Source organism: Chrysoperla carnea, chromosome 4 (assembly GCF_905475395.1).
Source record: "Chrysoperla carnea chromosome 4, inChrCarn1.1, whole genome shotgun sequence".
In the NCBI taxonomy this organism is placed as follows: Eukaryota; Metazoa; Arthropoda; class Insecta; order Neuroptera; family Chrysopidae; genus Chrysoperla; species Chrysoperla carnea.
In genome coordinates this window covers 33,291,929-33,313,615 of record NC_058340.1, presented here as the reverse complement: position 1 = coordinate 33,313,615, position 21,687 = coordinate 33,291,929, and the positions used below count along the sequence as shown (strand labels likewise).

The window sequence follows — 21,687 nt, the reverse complement described above, 5'->3', positions numbered from 1 at the left end:
GTAAATTAATTTTTATCAAACATAATAATTCATTGCCAAAATTTTTGATAAAATAAATGAGATTGAATTTAAAAATTCACGCCAATTAAATAAATTTCTCAAAAATGTTTAAAATGATGATAGCAATTTTATTCATAAATATTAATTATTACATAAAATATTATTATTTTTTTTAAAGAACAAAACAGAATATTTTATCCAAATTTTAAAACAAAACAAAAAAATATCTTCTTTCAAGGTTATGTCATTTTGGTTGATTACAAAATGCCATTTAAAAATTTTCTATATCAAATTTAATTTATATCAATATATTATCATTTTGAAAATAACACAGGTCTGCGACTAAAAAACTGCATAGGATTTTTTTTTACATTTTCTTAAAGATTTTGACCTCCCAAAAACAGGAAAACTATTCAAAACATTCTATTACATAGGTTTTCATAGATATTAGTAACAACATAAACTAGTCTTAAAGTAGTTTTATTGCACAGTAAAAATAAATTAGCTTCGCTTCCAATGGATTATTTTGTGCATATGGAAGAAAACTAACTATAACAATTTGGCCATTACCCTGGAAAGAATCAAATATCAGGACCATCAATGGATGGTTTGTGGGGACTTCAAAATACTCACGGTGCTTTTAGGTCAGCAGGCAGGCTATACTAAATACCCATGTTTCTTATGCTTATGGGATAGTAGAGCCAGAAAACAGCACTGGACTAAAAGTGATTGTCCACCCCGAGAAACTTTAAAACCTGGGGAGAAAAATGTTATCAATACTACTTTGGTGCCGCCAGAAAAAGTTTTGTTGCCATCTCTCCATATCAAATTGGGGTTGATGAAACAATTTGTAAAATCACTGCAAAAGGATGGAGACTGTTTTAAATATCTATGTACAAAATTCTCGAAGCTGTCAGAAGCAAAGTTGAAAGAGGGAGTTTTCACTGGTCCCGACATAAGAAGGTTTTTAACCGACACCCTCTTTGTGGAAAGTGTGAATGAGAAGGAAAAAGAAGCTTGGGTATCGTTCAAGGATGTAGTGCGAAAGTTTTTGGGAAATACTAAGGATGCTGACTACAAAACCATTGTTCAACTAGCAGCATACGAAGCTCAAGGCTGCAAGATAAGCCTGGAGGTCCATTTTTTACACTTCCACATTGAATATTTTCCTAAAAACCTGGGAGCTTACAGTGAAGAACAGGGGGAGCGGTTTCATCAGGATGTCCGCGATATCGAGATATGGTACCAAGGAAGATGGGATGTCACTATGCTTGCAGGCTACTGTATAATTTTTAATAAACGAGTGCTTTTACCAATTTTTTGTGTTTGAATTTGCAAAAAAACCTTACGTGATAGAAAAAAATGGCCATCACTTCTGAAATCAGCGCGTTCTAAAACATATAATTTAGTAAAAATCATGCAACTGACAAACAAATTTTTTTTTGCAGACCTGTGTAATTTGTTCAGTCTATTTTGAATATACTATAATATGTGGTGTATTATGGAGCCGTTGTTTAAGGTTAATATTGTCAATAATCGTTTAAGTCATACGCACACAAAATTCGAGTGTATTTATCACATTAGAAAATGGTCGAAATTATAGATAAGACGAGGTCTTCAAAACATTATTTTGAGTTAATCCAAGAAAATCTCTCTTAAAATCCGTATCCGTGGCCATATAAAATGTAACATCAACGACAACGATCTTGTTGATAAAGCTATAATAGTTTAATTAGAGTATCTTATTTCTGTGTACATTGAAAGTATATTTTACTCTACGCAGGGTCGTAACTAGGGCGTTATAATGCAGGCACAGGCGTAACAGAATTTGATGCCCAAAGAAAAAAAATGTTTTGTACGTAAAACAAAAAGGTAGTAATGAATCATATAAAAGGCGTAAATATATCGATCATTTTATTAACGAAAGGCGCAATGAAAATATTTGTCACAAGCGCTGTATAGTTTCGGCCTTAACTCTACGTACTCTAGCAAGAAAACATTCCCATGCTAAAACATAGCTGGAATAAACTAGATAAAGTACTTTATTTTGGTATATATTAAGAGTACTCTTTAAAATGTCTAGTGGGAGACGTAGAGCAACTACTAACAGAAAACTTCGTACATTCAACTAGACATCAGTTATTGGAACCTTAAAAACTTAATAATAATTTTGGTTAGGGAGCCTCCATAAACTAAGTGGGTTCGTTTTGCCTTTTTGCAACCCTAATCATCCAACTAATAAATCATGAAAGAAGCAGAGCATGATCTTTAAATACCATGAATTGGCCTCCGGTCCAATGAATTATTTATCAAAACATACAAATCCTTTAAATTTGTGACTCCACTTGTTATTTTTCGTATAATAAATTTTAATAGTTAACAATTTTAATAAAAATATAATAATTTTTCTCTCGATTCAAAAATAAATAAAAAAGAAGTAAGTATTAATTCGATTGCTGTTGTGTTTGAGCTAATTGTTTTAATTGTTTCAATACCGTTTCCAATAATTTCTTTTTATCACGTTCACTTTTCTTTAATACAGAAAACATATTCTTTTTATCAGCTTCACGTAATCTGTAAATTCCAAGTTTTATAAAAAAAAAAGAAGAGATTAAGGCCTATCTAAATGACTTATAAAAATGTAAACATGCAAACACACATACACAGATACATTTACTTACTTCTCTAATAAAATAATCACTTGTTGTGAGTTAACTTTTTGATATTTACTATTTTCATGACCATAGTCATGAAAATATGTTGACCAATCTCGTGTTGTAAATAAATCTAATAATTGACGTAATGGCGTGAAATATTGTAATAGGTCGTCAGGTTGTAATCCTGCAACGGGTTCGGATGCAGCAAATTCTATAAAAAATGTTTATAACATAAAACAGATAAAAAAATTATTTGCATGCTAGCGATACTGCTGCTTGGTTCATCATAGCTTTTAGTTCCCTTTTTTAAGTGTCATAAAAACTTACGATAACTTGTTTCGAAACGATATAAAGTAAACAACTTCTATGCCGGGATTTCTCCCAGGTCTGATGGATCCAAGGTTTCGGACAAAATATTCTAAACCTGACGCCCAGCAGGTTGCTGCTGGTGCAAATAACATGTATGGAGGTTTCACCGTCCTCCATACAGACTCTACAAGTGATATCATCAGATATTCCCATGTTATGAAGGTGGTATTTCAATCAACAGTGTCCCACCTTCTCAATTGTGCTCTAATAAGTTTCAGGCGAGCAGAGTCAAATCTTCGAATGCCCTATCTGACACAGTTTGGCCTGTCACATGTCCTGCACATAGTCCCAGTAACTAGGATAGGCTTGCCGTATGCATTCCCTGATTCAGTAAATTACGAAATAATTTGCTATGAGAATGATAAGCCTCAAATGAAAGAGGCGTTTGAGATGACCCCTCCCGTGCCAACGAAGCCGCGGCTTCATTCCCTTTAACAACAGAATGACCCAGTACCCAGATCAGTCTGACTGTGTTATTCAGTGCCAAGAGATTGAGTTCCTCGAATCATAGATTGAAATCTTGACGCTACAATGGCTCGTATAGTGGCCTGGCTATTTGAGAAGATGGTGATATGGGGTTTTCCTTGATAAATTTTAATTAAAATATTTGAAAAATGTAACGATTGAAGGAAATTTAAAAAAATTCTTACTTACGTTCGCATTGTAAAACATCTAAATTAATTTGATGAAACGCTCCAAGTGATGCTTGTTTGATTTCTTCATTTAACATCAAAGCTAACATTGAATTTGCAATGTGTTCGCATGCTGATTTGCAGGCAACTTGTGCTACTTGAGGCTGAGATCACAAAATAAATTAGTAAATTTTAATTTTGAATAAATTTTTTTTATATTTAATTACCGGTAAATTAGTAAACGATTGGAATATACTTTGTAAGAATGCAATTAAATCGGTAATAAAACTAGATGCATGACCTTGTGGTTCTACTAACAGCCAATCATAATTTTCTAAATCGAAAAATTCATCTAATTTACAACGTAATTTTTCACATATTTGTCGTTCTGCATCCTCTCTAGCGACACGAAACATTGCTGTCTGACTTTGATTGATACGATTTCCATCACTCCTATAATGAATTAAGTACAATTTAAAAATAAATCTCGTTCATAATTAAAATTTCATCTAAATAATTTACCCAGTTATATTTGATACAAATTCTTCTAAATAAACGGTAGCACCTTCTAAATAACCAGTATCGACAATGATTTGAATAATTTGTAATAAACCAATCGATGGACTACGGAAAATATATGATAAACTTCCACTAAAACTATGCGTTAATAGTAAATTTATTGATTTACGTATCATTTCAACAATTTCCACTTGACTGTAAAAAATTAAATATTTTTATTCAAAATTTTCAAATATAAAAAAAAACGTGTAAAATTTTACAATAAAAATGTGTCTCTCTACAACAATCGAATACAAAAAAGACCTTATTTGATACTCGTAAAGTTCATTATTAAAATACATGAATAAAAAAATTTACCTTAAATGAAGATCTTCGGAAAATTTCAAACAAGCATAAATAAATTCTTTAACCTGGGAATAAACTTTTGGTACCATATGTGAAAATGGGAAACGATATGGAAATGTAATTTTTGTATTATCAGTTTCATATGGAAATGAACTTAAAATTGCATCGAATTCTTGTTGATTTGTGACTTGTATAGGTAGAAAATTTTCTTGATCTAATATTTCACGAAATACTTGAACCCAACGTTGCATTAAGACTTCATTATAATGATCTCGTATTTCTAATAATAATTCCCATATTAATTTCACATTGTAGCCATAATTACGGAGTGTTGTGCTAAATAACATTATTAAATTCTTTATTTTGAGCATTAATGTTGCATCCGTACAATAAGCCTGAAATCAAAATTTTTGAATTTTAAACCAAACTTTTATTTATTTTTTTTTCATTTGAACAAATAAAAAGAAACGAAAAAACTACACAGAAGCCGGGACTCGAATCCGGATCATCTAGAAACCCGGTTTAGGGCGTAACTAACTCCGTCACTTTTGTTCTATGTGAGTGACACAAATTATATGTAGCCTTTTCGTGTCTTTATTCTATTTGTATGTTTGTAGATACAGAATACGCAAACGTTTCACACTGCTATATAAATGATACAAATTACATATTTTTATTATGTTATATACAAATTGTGAAAAAGTGAGGTTAGGTAACGAATAAATAACGTTTAACTTCGGCCGTTAACTAAGGTAAATATTTATATACACTTTTTTAATTTTTGGAACGATAAAATATCAATTTTTATATACTAAGCCCACCCACGACATTTGAACGTATTTTCAACTGCCCGTTTTCGTAGTTTAGACGAGGGCGGCAATTTGGCAACTGCCTAGGGGTTACCAAAGCAAGGGGATAAATCCAAGCCTGGCGTGACGAAATAATTTTATTATTTTTTTGGCTTACCGTATGTGTACGTAATGCATTAACAATTTTTGAGAGAGCCATTGTCCACATATCATCCAAAAACGTTTTGGAAACCAAACCATTACCCGTGTTAAAAATATGATCTTCAACAATAAAAAATCCAACAATTGCGTGAATGTAAACACGATAACTTTCTAAAGTTTCATGCTGTAAACAAAAAAATTATTAAATCAGAAGAAAGAAATAAAAAATAAATTTCTGATTTTGTTTACCATATTCGCTGGTGGTTGTAATACTAATGCCGCTTGTGACGATCTTTGTGCACGGTAATACGATTCAAATGTGCCACGTGACCCAAGCACAGTATAAATGTGTAAACAGCGATATACTGGTGAAAAATCAATCATTTCTTGAGCACTTAATTCATCTTCGGTAATTTCTTCAATTACCGGTGATATTTTCTTCTTTTTACGGCCACCCATACGTGGATCATTTGCTAATTGTTCTGCTGTCTGCAAAAATTCAACAGCAAATAAAATATAGATCTGGAAAATTTAAAAATAAGTCTAGAAATAATTAATGTCTTACATGTTTCATAGCTACTTCACCAATTTTCGGTGAATGTTTTCGAATACTTTCCAAGAAATCTTTTAAATCAGACATTGAAGCATTTTTAATATTTTCACGTAGTCTAAAAAGAATAATTGATTTATTTTTTACATAAATAAGTTACTCTGAAGTTAACTAAACATTTTGGAAAGAGTTTTAGTCCGAGAGCCGGCTGTATAAAAGTCCTATGGATCACATACATGAATCATTTTTGGGGTATGAACAATACAGCCATAGGTCTAGACGTCGACACCCCTGAAGTTGCTTGATTTTGACCGCATGCAAAATTATCACGTCACTTTCGGTGATCACGTTAGTTCTTAAAACTAACTCGACAGTCAGATCCGGGCAAATGAAAGGTGTCGACCAATTTTTTTTAGTCATTTGATATGTTCTAGTTTCAGAAAATCGTAAACTAATCCATATATTCGATGGCTTAAGATAAATAAAAAAATAAATATTTTTAATGGTGGTCGACTCTGGGTAGCGAATAAATAGAGCTTGTCGACCCTTGACATTTCTATTCTACTCATCAAAAACTTTCGTTTGACATAAATTTTCTTGATGTATTTCATTTCAATTACACCTAAAATAAAAACCGGAAGTGACGTGATAATTTTGCATGCGGTCAAAATCAAGCAACTTCAGGGGTGTCGACGTCTAGACCTATGGCTGTATTGTTCATACCCCAAAAATGATTCATGTATCTGTTCCATAGGACTTTTATACAGCCGGCTCTCCGACTATTTATATAGTTAAGGTTTAGAGACCTTCAGCTGGAGCCTTAATTACTAAAAAATATAACATGTACCCTGGTAAAGACGTAGATTAGTTAGGTAACAGGGCTATGTACCGTGCGAAATTCAAATTAAATGGTAAAAACTTACTTAGGAATACTTTCTTTCATTTGAAATGAAAATCTATAATCAGCGACATGCGGTAAATGTAAATGTTCCAATTGTTCTAAAGTTTTTAAAGCAGGATAATAACGTTTTTCGCTCATTTGACGCTGTAATTTCTCATAAGCTGTTAACACAGGTAAACACATTGACAATTGATTGATCACTTTTACAATGTTTCCTTCCACACGTCGTGCTTGTAATAAATTACCACTTTTCTCAATAATATTTTGTGCTGCGGTTTGTAAATTTTCATCGATTGTGATAACTTCATTCTATACGAAAAATTCGTAGTATTATATAAAAACTTTCATAGAAATCGGAAATCTTTCATAGAAATCGAATACAATATACTTACGTTAAGCTTTTTAGCCTGAGTACGAACTTGAATTAATTCACGTATAGCATCTATAAAGCCTTGATAATAGAAATTACATAAACGTTCGATATCCTTATCATGATTTCGAATACGTTCATCGATCTTTTTACGAAATTCTACGTGTTCATCTAATTCGTAAATGGCCCTAAAGTATGATATTTAAATTATTATGTTACATAAACTTAATATAAAAAAATTTTTTTATACCGAAATGTAGGACCCCAATAATCGTCAATCCCTTCGATTTCTTGTAAGTATAATTCTGCATGAGTAGTAGGTAAATTGTCGGATTTTTCCATGATATTACTTGTTCATTCCTTCTTATGTCAAAACATTCTCCAAATAGTTTGACGTTTATGTGTCAAAACGTGATACCAACCTTCCAAACAAAAATCCTTTAGATTTCAATTCCTACTTTACTTCTACATGCCATAGACTTTATACTATAAATGTAGACTGACAAATGATAAATAATGCTCTGTTGCAGAATAGGTCACGCATTCAGAATTCTACAGCAAATTAATCGTCATTTTGTTCGTTCAGTATAAATAATATTTCTAGCAAAATAAAAGAATGGCCACATAAAGGTGAACACAATATAGGCCGCCTATTTCAGCTGAAAATTTCCCTTCACCGATTTTGTTTCAGATTGAGGAAAAAAATCGCAAAACTTGAAACTTTTTGTTAAGATTGGTAAAATGGAAATTTTGATCATTGTTAAGTTGCTTGGTTGCAGTATAAAATAAATTTTAAGTCTCGTAATATGTATTTTTATACAATGTATATTTGAAATATACATAGTATATTAAGTTTAGTCCCAAGTTTGTAACGCTTAAAAATATTGATGCTACGAAAAAAATTTTGATATAGGTGTTCATAGAATCACCTAATTAGTCCATTTCCAGTTGTCTGTCTGTCCGTCTGTCATCACGATTACTCAAAAACGAAAAGAGATATCAAGCTGAAATTTTCATAGCGTGCTTAGGATGTAAAAAGTGAGGCCAAGTTCATAAATGAGCAACAGGTCAATTGGGTATTTGGTCCGTAGGAGCCATCTTGTAAACCGTTGATGACGTAAAAAACAATCGATTGCGTAATCAGCACTCTTTATACATGTTGTTTCAACAATTAACTAAGTCAATTGTTTGTTTTTATTTGTTAATACAACCTTTTATAGATATCATTCATCTATCTTTTATCAATGAGAATAATTCCGTTTAGGTTCAGGATATTAAGACAAAATATTAAAAAAAAAAGTTAATTTAATAAATAAACTTTTTAAATCAGATTCTTTTATTGATTCAACTGTAAAATTTTGTACATAATTCTTATCCAATAACAAAAGTATTGATATTTGAGCTAATGTTTTCAAAACTGAATTCAACATTGAAATGAGAAATTACAGTAAAAATTTAACTATGTAGACGACGCTAGATTAAAAACAATAGGCCTTTGATTCTTAAAATAAAATTTTTCTTTTTTAAGTACAAAAGCATTTCATTAAATAAAATAAAAAATATATTAAAAGTCACGAGGTAGTATTATTAAAGCGATATAAAAAATAAATAAATTTTATTAACGAGAAAACAAAAAAAAGAAAGAAAACACCATTTAATATTTAAAATATCAAAGACACTACCTTTTAAAGGTCACATGACTAGAGCAGTTACTTTTTATTAAGATGAAAAATACCTTCTTAGCTTAACGTGTAATCTTAGACCATTAAGTACATAGACTGAGCATCGCCTATCTTTCCGTACAGTGAGAGGTGTGCCAACATCTGACATAATTGCTTAGGTCGGCAAAGGACCTTTTATCAAAAGAATATACATTGAATATAGGGACATTTATAAAACAAAAACACATTGAATGTCAAATTTTCATATCACAAAATGTTTTACATAAAACATCGTGATTTCACTGAACTTTTTTGCTTTTTGACATAAAAAATACTTATTATGTATCACTTAACACTTTTTGTCACGAATCTATAATAACAAGAATGACAAAAAACTTTGTTAAGACATTTCCACATCACCGATGCCATGATAGATTTGACCCACACAATTACCTCAAATGTTGTCAAGCACAAGCTTAAAATCGTTTGACGCTCAGTCTATGGAACTTAATGGTCTAAGCGTGTAATTGACTAGATTTAATAATACTTTACTTTCAAATTTGGGCACAGAATTATAAATTAATTGAAAATATCACAAAGATTAAAGTCTGAGTGTGGGGGTTACTTATCTATTATTAATTATTTAGTTTTGGCAATTCACAGAATAAATATACATAATACATTAGCATAAAATACATATTAACATTTAAATATATATCTTTTTTTCATGTACTTACATAAAAGTATATAAAAATGAAGCCATAATCATAAAAATGCAATCATAAATATAAAAATGCAAGCATAAACATAAAAATGCATAGTAAAATATAAAATAAAATATCATAATTTTAAGAGGTTTTCCAGTTGTTTAAATTATAGGTTTTATTGTCGTTTGATAGTAAAATGGAAAAGTAAAAAAAATGGTTAGATTAATTGGAAGACTTAAAAGAAATAAACATATACCCTATGTCAAAAATTTGTTGAAAAACTAGTGAAGTATTTCTAAGAAGTTAAATTAAATGTTTTTCAAAAACAAAATATCTATAAAAGTCCAAAATTATGTATTAATTAATGATTCACAATCCATAATTTAAAGTTTCAATGAATAACACAAAATACTAATTATGTAAAATTAGAAATACACAACTACTCAATTAGTTTAATATCAACTATGATTACACATAGTTTACTAGCCAATTACCCCAACTCGCCAGCGAACAGCGAGTAAAGTTGAAAAAATATAAACTTTACTATCCCGATATCAATATAAATTCTCCAGAGTTCAGTAAATAAAGATATTTTTTGATACATTTTAAATCACTTGAAGCATATTTATTTACATATTTAATTATAGAAAAATTGATTACACAAAATATCAAAAATATCGAACAGTATTATAATTCGGTGCTATAATTAGATTAATTTCACTATCTCTCGATTTCCCGGAATTTTGAGGTGGCAACCCTAACTATGAGCAGTTAGCTATTAGCATCTATTGTTACATTGAAGAATTTATTAATAGTAGGGGTGCCAACTCGCCGGTTTTGGACCAGAGTCTCCAGAGTCTTTGGTTTTCGAAGCATAATCTTTGATTTTTTGGCCATTTTTACAACAATTTATGGTAGACGCATGTAAAAAATTTTTAAAAAAGTATGATTTTCTAAAAACTAGAATAAATTATAATATGAATCATTTGTCAATACAAAAAAAAAAGAATTGCATAATTTATGCTTTGTATATGTACGAAGATAAAAAAAAGTACTCTTCGGTTTTAGTGGTATGATCCCTGTTTTTTTTTTTGCAATTATGATTTGGCAGCCCTAATTAGTAGTTGTGAACCAGCCAACTAGCAGCTAGAGTAGCTTGTAAACACGATCAGTGTAATCTCCATTCAAAATGAAATTTAATCGTAAACCTGTTTCCTGGACGATGGCATAATATTTAAGAATGCAATTACTAATTCAGTTGCATGTAGAAGTAATTGAACGCTTAAAATAATATATTCGAAACGTAAAATAAGTTCTTGCCATATAAGAAAGTACACAACAATGGCCGCAGCTGGTAAAATTAATAAAGTTGAGAGTATAATAGGAATTGCTGAAACTGAAATTATTATAATGATTATTATTATGAATTGTATAAGAAAAATTTTATATAGTACCAGTACTACCTCGATCAGAAAAATTTCCTCTACGTCCCAGCCATATTCGACAATACTCCAAAATACATAAAAATATTAATAATGAAAATTCTGTTAACATTGCATCTTTAGAATATGGAATTTTCACGTATTTAAATAGCGCTATTCCAACCTCGCTAACTCCAAACACTCCAAAATAGAATGAATTTAAATAAAGTAAAACTTCATAGAATAAACTTGTGTTCATATTTTTGAGAAGACTCCTTCGGGTAATGCTAAATATTTGATTTTTAAGTTTTACTTTAGCAGTGCTAATCTAATATCTAATCTAACCTAACTAACTAATTGACTTGTGTAGCAGAAACAAAAATCATCCGCATGTTTAGTTAATTTGGCACCCTTTATATATATATTTTCTGTAGTCAGTAAGACATAATAGATAATGTATGAGGGTGCCAAATTCACACAATTAACGCCGTTTATTTTATAATTCCCGGACGTTTTTATGTTTTGCTATACAAGTCCATTGTAATCAAAATTTATGTACCGTTAATTTTCTTTCATAGGTTTGTTCTACTATGATTAATCTATTTATATATCTACGAAACACTCGCAATGCAGTGGGGACTTGAAGATTCATATTAAATATGATGATCTTCGCAAAAATAAGGGTAAATTAATGTATAATTTTTAAATAATTAAAAATTTGAAAAATTATTTTCAAAAAAATAAAAATTCTAATCGCTATTATAGTTGTAATGGTAAGGATATTATAGTTGTAATGGTAATGGATTAAGAAGTTGGTTTCCAAGAGTAATTTTTTAAATTCAGAATATTAAGAGGTCAAAATATAAAGACATTTTAAATTGAATGTATAAAATTTTTATTTAGGTTCTTTTATTGATACTTGTGTTAAATTTTGTACATAAAACATAATTCTTATTTAGTAACAAAAATTTTACTTAGTTAAACAAAATATAACAATATAAAAAGGCTCAAGGCTTTATTTGTTGTAATCTGTAAAAATTTATCCCTATCTAAAAGTGGATATTTCGCTCCATTTTCATTTTAAATAGTAGGTTGGTATTTTGATAAGTTTTATATATGTGAAAATTGTTGTGTGGGTATATGAAATTTTGAAATTGATCGTAAAAATTTTGTCTTATTATATTCTAAAATCTAAATTATACTCATCCAAAATGATTATAAAAGATTAAGATTAAATTTTCATAATAGTTGGTCTTTTGTGTAGGTAATAGCAAGGCCGAATATAGAAGTGAATATTATTTTATAGCCGATTTACTCCCAACAATAATAGGCAATCGATTCTTTAAATAATAACTATGAAATTTTCCTTTTTTTAATTACTTTCTTATTAAGTACGAAAACATTCCTTTTAGTCTATAAAACAAAAAAACCATTTAAAATCTAGGAGGCAGTTATTATAGGGGAATAAAATTAAACTAGTTTTAATACAGAAAGAATTACGGGGAAATCTTAAAACACACCATTTAATATTTAAAATATTAAAGACACATTCCAGAGCCCAGACCTTAATTCACTTGACTAGAACAGCAGTTATCTTTTGAGATCAAAAATAGTTACTAAACTTCGTCGTGTAATTGACTAGAAATTAACAAAAGTTTAATAACCAAAGTAATACTGGAAATGTAGTCTTTTAATAAAAAAAAAAAACTACCTCCTAGTGTCCTAGTAAACTGAAATGACTACGCACAAATCTTATGGATATTGGCTTCCAGCTAAATTGCATGAACTTTTGATATGTTAATAAGGGTAAGAGACCTTTTAATTTTAAAATCACGACTCACTTTTGTTTCGGACTAAATAATTTATAACCAAATATGATAAAATGAATAACAAAGGTCTTCTATCTTGGTCCAACTTATTACTGTGAGTCCGGGAAAAAAACTCTACACTTGCGCTTATGATATGATGAAAAGGCTTCTTTCTAAGCATTCTGAATAAATGCCTCAATGGGCGCAAGAAAGAATAATGAATTGTTTTGGAATTATTTAAACATTTTCTTCGCCAATAGGTAAAGCAATATTTTTTATACTATTTTATATACTTACAATATTTTATATACTTATTTCATTGTAAGTAGTTTGTTGTAACCATGAAATCCGTACATTATGTAATAATTTTTGATACAATACCAGCTCCATGGTTACAATAAAATGTGATTAACTGCTTGTATTAAAATGAGAATAAAATATTGCTTTACCAGTGGAGAAAATGATTAATAACTTCAAAACTGTTCATTATTTTTTCTTTGCAGCCATTGAGACATTTTTTTTTCAGAGTGCTTAGAACAACATAATAAAAATTCAAACAATTTAGCTGGGAGCCTATTCCCATCAGGCTTGTGCGTTGTTCTTTAATCGTAAACTGGTTTCCTGGACGAAGGCATAATACATAAAAATGCAAATACTAATTCAGTTGCATGTAGAAGTAATTGGACGCTACAAAGGATGTATTCTAAACGTAAAATATACGCTTGCCAAATTAGAAAGTACACAACAGCAGCTGAAGCTGGTAAAATTAATAAAGTTGAGAATATAACAGGAATTGCTGAAAAAAAGAATTATATTGAATTCACTGGTTTGAATTGAATATAAAGAAAATTTTATATAATACCTCGTTCAGTAAAATTACCCATACGCCCCAACCATATTCGACCAGTTTCCAAAAAACAAAAGAATGTTAATAATAAAAATTCTGTTAACATTGCATTTCCAGAATATGTAAACTTTGCGTATTTTAGTAATGCTATTCCAACCTCACAAGCTCCAAACATTCCAAAATAGAATGCATTTAAATAAAGTAAAACTTCATAAAATAGACAGGAGTTCATAATTTTCGAGAAAAATCATTCAGATAATAATGAATGCTAAATATTTAATTTATTTATTTTTACTTCAGCTAATCTAACCTAACTAACTAATGTAATCAAAGTTAAAGCTCTTAATATATAGAAACCTGATCAAAGTACATTCAACTTTGTTTGTTTGTTCCACTATAATAATTATTCTATTTATGTAGGAGATACTCACCAGTTGCTATGGTTTTTCTCAACAATATGGTTACCTTTGATCATAGAATATATAATGCCTTTGATCACAAACATTGGAATTGTTTAAAACTGACACTATAATAGCAAATATGATAGGTACCATGGTGTTTTATTTACAATTTAATAAAACAATATCTGTATTCGTCTACCTGCCTAAACTTTGTATTGCTTAAAATTAGCAACTTTTAAAATTGCAGAAGGTAATATGAAAAAACTCAACAAAACTTAGGGAATAATTCTAACTTCATGATGACGCTGGCTTTAAGCGTTAAATTAGGGTTCTAACTAACTGAAAAAGTGGAGTTATGTCCGGCGTGAAATTGTAAAAATGGGCGACATAAATTTATTAAAATCGAAAGTCGATGGGTATCTCGAGATATCATACTAAAAGTAATTCTCTAGCCTCATTTTTAATGATAAATGAACAGGAGTGGTAATGATAAATTTTGAAGAGTTTCATTGTTTCGTCTATTCGATAGTTTAATGTAAATTTATTTAGCCAGTACTATGTTTAGCTTTTTACGATGTGACACTGAGGTTTTTCCCAGATGGCAGCCCGTCCTTAGTCCAGCATGAAAATATACCTTTAGAGATTTTATATACAATATTTGCGTACGGTCTGACAGAAAGATGTTGATACATCTGAATAAGTAAGGAATGCAAACTAACTCATTTCGAATTGGCAACATGGGTTTTCGCGACTTTCGTTTAAATCGGAACGAAATAAAAATGTTTGTAGTAACTCGAGCGCATCAGATAAAGATATGGGGATATCCTTGGACCTTCCTTAGTACCTCCACCAAATATCAGCTCTAAATAAGGGGGGACGCGCGTAGAGCAGACGATCAGATTAAAAACAAAATTGCGGTATTTGAATCGACTCGAGCGCGTCAGATTAAGACATGGTGGGTTATAACCCACCATTGTGGTTTATAACCCACAGTGGTGGGTTATTGGTGTGGGAATGTACATTTTTGAGCATGTAACTATAGTTACATGCTCAAAAATGTACATTCCAATAATCTGACGATTTAAGCGAGACGCAAAGAAATGGGAAGCTTGCAAAGTTTGTTACCCGTAGTGACTCGAGCGTGATTAAAATTTTTTCATATTATTGAAATTTACATTTTTTAGTATGTAATTAATCCACCATGTATTATTTTGACGCTCTCGAGTTAATTCACCTATCGCTACTTCACCTATGGTTACCCCATATTTAGGGTTTATATTTGGTGGAGATACTAAGGAAGGTTCAAGGAACCCCCGATATCTTAATCTGACGCGCTCGAGTTACTACACAAATCCCTTCTTGGGCTCCCTAACTATTAAGTAAATTATTGCCCGTGTAATTTGCATAATCAATGGCCTCCTCTAAATTATACTTTATGAAAATAGTAATAATTTTGCTTTCACGAATAAAATTAACATTGGTAACTTCGGTCCCATTTAAATTGATTTGAAAATTCTATTGAGTTTTCTATATAAAACATTCATGTCTTGTTTTATCCCTTTGATTTTTAGGTATATCTTTTCATTTTTTAAGAAAATGTTCTTTTCTCGCTTTTATATTCAATAGCATATAATCTATGTAATATTTTATATGACTGCGTTCAGAGAACAATTTTAAATACTTTGATGGTAAATAATAAAAAATCTTCGGAGTTTTAAACGATTTTGTTCAACAGATGATTTCCTTCGATAGCTGTTTTGGATATCTATGGAATTGATTGAAAGGGTAATCATATAATAAAACAAATTTTCATACAAAAAAAAGTATTTTATTTATAAATCAAATAAACTTCATAAATTCGAACCGATGAAAATTCTTCAAAACTGAAAGAAAAACATTTTAACAACTAATGATACCTACCTTCATACGAAAATTCTAATAATTTAAATTTTATTCATTGGAAAATTAGGAACACTAAGGATAAAATACTAGGAGACTATTACTGTTTTTTCTTCAGAAAATCCAACCAAATAATTACTAACATCACTTTCCAAAAAAATAGTAACTTCTAAACTGCATAAATAATTTCTATAATTTTTTTTTATACAAAAATTTTGTTATTAATTCTTGATTTCTACCAATGTTTCGATAAATAGATCTAATCAAAATTTACTTTAAAGAATCGAATCTTAATTAAAGACGAATTAACTAAATTTAAAAAAATCATAATTATGATACATTAAAATGAAATAAAAGAAATCTAAAACGACTTAGGTCATTACCCATTTTTTTTATACTGAATTCAATCTAATTATTCTTTTTACAAAAACTACTAGATCAATAATTTAGGGCTGCCACATAAGGGTATACATTTTCGTTAAACTAAATTAGAAATCGAGATAGATTTGTACAAGGAACTACCAAGTAGGAAAACATTTTAAGTATTGAATTATTTTTACAAATAATCGATGTAGATTCTGAAGCGATGTTGAACGAAGTTAGTAAGTTGCTGTCCAATTTGTGGAAGCTTTTAAAGACCTAGTGACAGCCCTTCAGACAGAATATTGTGAAGAATAAGTATTTTCAGCACAGTCCAAATAATAATAAAGAATTTCTAGGAATATAATAAGATGGACTTTCCTTAAAATAGCAAGATCTATCTTAGGCAAATGTTTAAAAGTATTTTTTCATGGCATCGTCGAAATTTGATAAAAAGAAAGATTCTTATAACACTCTTCTCTAAATGAGCTAATACTACGAAACATCCATTGAAAACTCGATATCGTAAGAAAGGATACAAAATTTAGAAGATTTGTATTTGTGGCGCAAGGCAGTTTTTGATTGTGCTGGAAGTACAATTGAATACAGTTTGATTTTTCGAGGGAATATTCCCTCAGAGGACCTATATGAGCAATATAGTAGCGGTCATAAAAGATTATTGTTTAGGTCAGAAGCATGCTCAACGTATACACCTGTTAATGCACCACGACTATTGTTGGGGTATCCCAACGGGAAGGAGAGAGACAACAAATCAACTTCTCTGCCATTGTCAAGCTCTTGTCTCAACAAGACTGAAGCACTTCAGTCAGACTTTTCGATGGCCTTTCTGAATGAGTCTCTTAATAATAATATATTTATGTTGCAGAAGCTGTCACAGTAGGAAGGAGGGTGAAACAATGCCTCATCTTCTTTGTCACTGTCCAACTCTTGCCTTAAGGAAGGAGATGAACTCATTTGAGGCAATCTTTCTTTGACAACCTCTCCGATCTGTTCGATGTCAAAGCACTCCAGCTGTTCTTAAACGGCTCCAAATGGTTCATGGGGTGGTGGCCGAGGATGACCAACCCTTTTTCTGAATCACAACGAATCCTATGTTCTAAGTGTGTCCCCAGAACAGCCACTCTAAGCTAATCTAAATAACTCCAAATAATTTTAATGGAGTAAAATCTCTTAACAATGGAATATTGGAATTAACGATCTAAGTATGTCAAAAGAGATATTCTTTGTTTTGCGTAAAATTCTTCGACTTGCCTTTATTTACGTGCGAAATGAGAAAGATAATCTCATTAGCATTCAACCGTAAGTACTATTAAGTGATCCTACCATGAGGAATTCAAAAGTGAAAGTTATTTCGTTAGCGTTTAAATGACAAGAAAATAAAAAAGTTAAAAATAAGAGCTTTTGATTCATTCATTGCGTTTCTGAAATTAATTTTTCTTTTTGCATTGTCAAAATATTTCTATGAAAAACTCTATTTTGATGCCATGAAAATTATACCAGTTTACTAAATTTCAAATATAAAGATCTTTCAAAACTTTTTTATTAGTTTTTTATAAGTTATGTTTTCTTTTGTAGAAATTTGACGAAAAGAATGAATTAATTTCCGTGATAAAAGTAGGCGAATTTGTATTCAGAAATTATCTTTATATTTGAAATTGTATTCAAAAAATTTTAATCTACTGTACTGTTTTCAATAAAATTTATATGAAGTTTTTCAAACGACTTCATTTATTTGGTATTTTCTTTTGGTATTTTATCCATAAAATAATAATTCGTAAAATTACAATAATAAATATTACATAATAAAATTAAAAACAAAAAAAAAAGTGAAAAAAATAAATTTCGAAAAAAAAAATTGTGTGTGACTAGTATTTTGATGACAAGTTATTCATAAAATAAATTAAATTAAATACGAGATTCGTTTTCAAAAACTTGACGATGATTAAAATTTAATTACTAAATTTTAACTACTAATTAATTATTTATATACAAATTCCAATAAATATTAATTTTTTTATCGTAACAATTTTCTTTTTTTTTCTTTTTCATTTAAAAGTAAAAACCTTGTATTATCTTTTTTGGTTTTCTCAAAATGTACAGACTATATAATAAATATATTTTAAATGTAAAAATAATTCTTTATTTTTTTTTATGTAAAATTGTTCTACTACGAAAAGCATTTTGTGCGAATTAGTGCGAACATAACCTTTTTCGATTCGCATAAAATGCTTATGAAATGTCTTATTTAAATTTAAAATGGTAAAAAAGTTGTACTTTTTATTAAAAACTAAAGCGAATTTACATTTAAGTATAAATAAATTAAAAAATACGTTTTTTTTCAAATATGTGTTTATGAAATACGAAGTTATTAATTAATGTTTCTACCTAAAAAATGGTTACTTTTATTTAATTATGGTCTTTCTTTTAATATTTTTTAAAATCTACAAAAAACATGACACTTGGTTCTAGAACGATTAAAATACTATTTTATTTACCTAAAAATATTTTTAAGTATATTTTTGTTTTGTATGTACACAAATGAATAATAAAATGATTCGATTCGATTATCAATATTTTTTTTTCAATCATGCTTAGTGTTTTAAAATCTAGCAAATCCAATGAAAATTGTTTTTTTTAGAGGAAGACAGGAAGGCGCATTGGTTCTTCATTGTATATTGTATATTTCGTGGGTGGGTTTGGTTTTTTTCTTTTCACTAAATAAATTTTGTACTTTTTTTTAACAATTTTTAATATCAAATTTTTCGTTATTGATTAAAATTTCTAATAATAATTGAGCTATCCACGATTTAAAAAAAATCTAATTTAATTTGGTTGAAAATTTATGTCAAGTTAAATATCCCGCAAAATAATGACGTATGATACATCCGTTTCTCTATGGATCACTGCCATGGGGAAGACTATATGTCTATGATGCTGAAAAACAACATGACACAATGTAGAATTTTTCGTGTGAATTATAAGACTTTTATTTTTCTATACTGTAACTTAAAACAAGAAAGCTAAGTGAGATTAAAGACTTGAAATGGAAAAGACATTAAATTTAATTCGGGGCCAATTCACCTTTCGTACACTCTCTCGGAAGAGTTATAATAACATTAAGAAGAACGCCATAAACGGGTCCTTAGTATTTAAAGAAAAAGCTTTCTATCGGTTAAAGATTCATTGTAAGCAAACAAATTTACAAGATTGTATCGAGCCTAAAAGGTTCACAAAATTACTAGAACTTTTTATCGGCGCTTGAGACTTTTTACTTTATAGCAGGAATACCCTCATACATGTCTTACTGACATTAATGAAGATCTCTAGATTCTATAGATGATTCGGAGATCTCTGGTTTCCATCGACAATGGATCTGTGGCTGTAACGGCGAACATATTATGTAGCCTATTTTAAAATTTAAAGTTTCGTGGATGGGTCTATTTTTAATTAGAAAGGTTAAGGTACTTAACCTATCTTTTTATTGCTATAAATATTGAAGCTTGTTTGAATTAAAAATCGTTAAAAAAGCATTATATAAAAATCTCAATAGCTTGGAACACAATTTCTAAGTGTATATATATTAAAAATAAATTACTAATTACCTAGAAATATGTTTGTTAGAAAGCTTTGACAAAGTGTTATATAATAATGAGTATCATGCAATCGAGTGAAACGTTACAACAAGCGATAATAAATAATGAACAAATAATAATGAAAAAAATAATTAAGTCAAATTAGCAAATAACAGATAATTAAATAAATTACTCATATATATTGTAATACAAAGTCAAAAGTGTATTGTGCAGAATATTTATTTCTTAAACTTATAAGCAGAATTCAGTTATGGTGAAACAATTTTTCATCCACCATTTTGATTTAAATTAGCAGCTTTCATTCTACTTTAAAATTATTTCAACATCACCAATCCCACTTCTGAAAATAAGGAATAATTATTCTGTCACATAAAAAAATAACTGTAAAAAATAAAAGCTATTAATTTTTCAATAAAATAAAAAATTTATATTGATGACTTGAGAACTAAAAAAAAACTCGAATGGTGTAATAATAATTGCTTTTGACAATTCAATATGTCCCTACCGAACTTACCTGCGAAATTGATAAATGCCAGCGGCGACTTCATTAAGGCACGCTGGTATTTAAAATGATAACAACAGTGTCGCCTGCTGACCAAAAAGTCACAACAAAGCACTGCGCAAATTGCAAATCACAATATTAATAAATTTTTTTTTCAATTATCACAGAGGTTAGCGATTGTGTTTTTTTTTCGAATGTCTATGAAGTATCATCATGTTCTTTCCCCTCTTAGAGTATACAGTTTTGTTTAAGATGGAGCAGCTTGCTGAGCCTTTTTTTAAGTACGTATTTGTTAGAAGTAATAATATGTACAAAATAGTTTATAAAAAATTGTTGGTTTTTTTGTTTTGATTAGCCCAAAAATGGTATTTTTTTATTTGTTTGTTTGTCGACATGCAAGCAGGTACGTAAAAACGCGTAATAAATAAATAAAGCGAAGTAATGAAGTTCGTGATTATAAAAAACTATTTATGTACTATCTATAATTATTAAGAAGGTTTTTAAATTTTATGTATTCAATGGTTTGTGAAATTCTAAATGAAATTGTTTAAAATTTTTGTACCCTGTGTTTTGTTTGACAATTTAGGTAATGTCGTTTATTGGACCCACATTTTTGTATAATTTGAAATATCTCCTCGGAATTTTAAGAAAACAAAAATAATAATTGATTAAGATGTTCTCGAAAGTAATAATATAAAAAATTGCATATAGGCGAATATCTTAATCTCCATTTTGTATTGCGGCAAATTTAGAATGATTTTGAATAATTAAAATACGTTAAAAATTATTTAATTTTCTGTATTGAATTTTAATACCAAGAAAGACTCTATTTAGCGATAGAAAAAAGAACTATAGTTTGCAACGCCCATAGGTACTTAACGGAAATATTTGTTTACAATCTTGCAAACCATACACGTATAAAAGAGTACAACACATTAAAATGTATAATAAAGTAAATATCTTTTCCCTTTTTATTCAATGAAAAAATCAGCTGACTTGAAGTATGGTTTACATTTTCTTTATTCGTAGCGCTTTGATCTTAGCGTTAAAATCAAATACTGACGTACTATACAAAGAGCTGTGCATTAATAAATAAAAAGATCATGCAGTCTAATATACGACTCCAAACAAAAAGTAATTTGATTCTTTGATTAGCGATTTTTCCATTAGAGTA

At 29.4% G+C, this 21,687-nt stretch overlaps 3 protein-coding genes across 5 annotated transcripts; all 3 read right to left on the bottom strand.

The window, feature by feature from the left end:
* Positions 1-442: 442 nt before the first annotated feature.
* On the bottom strand, positions 443-7,681 carry LOC123297937 (exocyst complex component 6). Of its 2 annotated transcripts, none has more exons than XM_044879773.1 (12): positions 7,544-7,681; positions 7,316-7,481; positions 6,946-7,232; positions 6,038-6,140; positions 5,722-5,961; positions 5,489-5,656; positions 4,535-4,917; positions 4,181-4,372; positions 3,886-4,111; positions 3,681-3,822; positions 2,682-2,868; positions 443-2,574 (listed from the first exon to the last, which is right to left on the bottom strand). In XM_044879773.1, exons 1-12 carry the CDS (start codon positions 7,633-7,635, stop codon positions 2,445-2,447), a joined length of 2,316 nt encoding a protein of 771 aa, XP_044735708.1. In that variant the 5' UTR covers positions 7,636-7,681; the 3' UTR covers positions 443-2,444. The 2 variants fall into 2 exon arrangements, with proteins under 2 accessions (XP_044735708.1, XP_044735709.1); XM_044879774.1 differs by having other exon boundaries at positions 3,886-4,108.
* A 2,532-nt stretch (positions 7,682-10,213) lies between these two features.
* Positions 10,214-11,421, bottom strand: LOC123298342 (transmembrane protein 216-like). Of its 2 annotated transcripts, none has more exons than XM_044880322.1 (2): positions 11,116-11,421; positions 10,214-11,057 (listed from the first exon to the last, which is right to left on the bottom strand). In XM_044880322.1, the coding sequence occupies exons 1-2, from the start codon at positions 11,339-11,341 to the stop codon at positions 10,858-10,860; spliced, it is 426 nt and encodes a 141-aa protein (XP_044736257.1). In that variant the 5' UTR covers positions 11,342-11,421; the 3' UTR covers positions 10,214-10,857. The 2 variants fall into 2 exon arrangements, with proteins under 2 accessions (XP_044736257.1, XP_044736258.1); XM_044880323.1 differs by having other exon boundaries at positions 11,125-11,421.
* Positions 11,422-12,139: 718 nt separating this feature from the next.
* On the bottom strand, positions 12,140-14,064 carry LOC123297998. Its single transcript, XM_044879848.1, has 2 exons — positions 13,753-14,064; positions 12,140-13,686 (listed from the first exon to the last, which is right to left on the bottom strand). The coding sequence occupies exons 1-2, from the start codon at positions 13,967-13,969 to the stop codon at positions 13,493-13,495; spliced, it is 411 nt and encodes a 136-aa protein (XP_044735783.1). The 5' UTR covers positions 13,970-14,064; the 3' UTR covers positions 12,140-13,492.
* Positions 14,065-21,687: the final 7,623 nt, after the last annotated feature.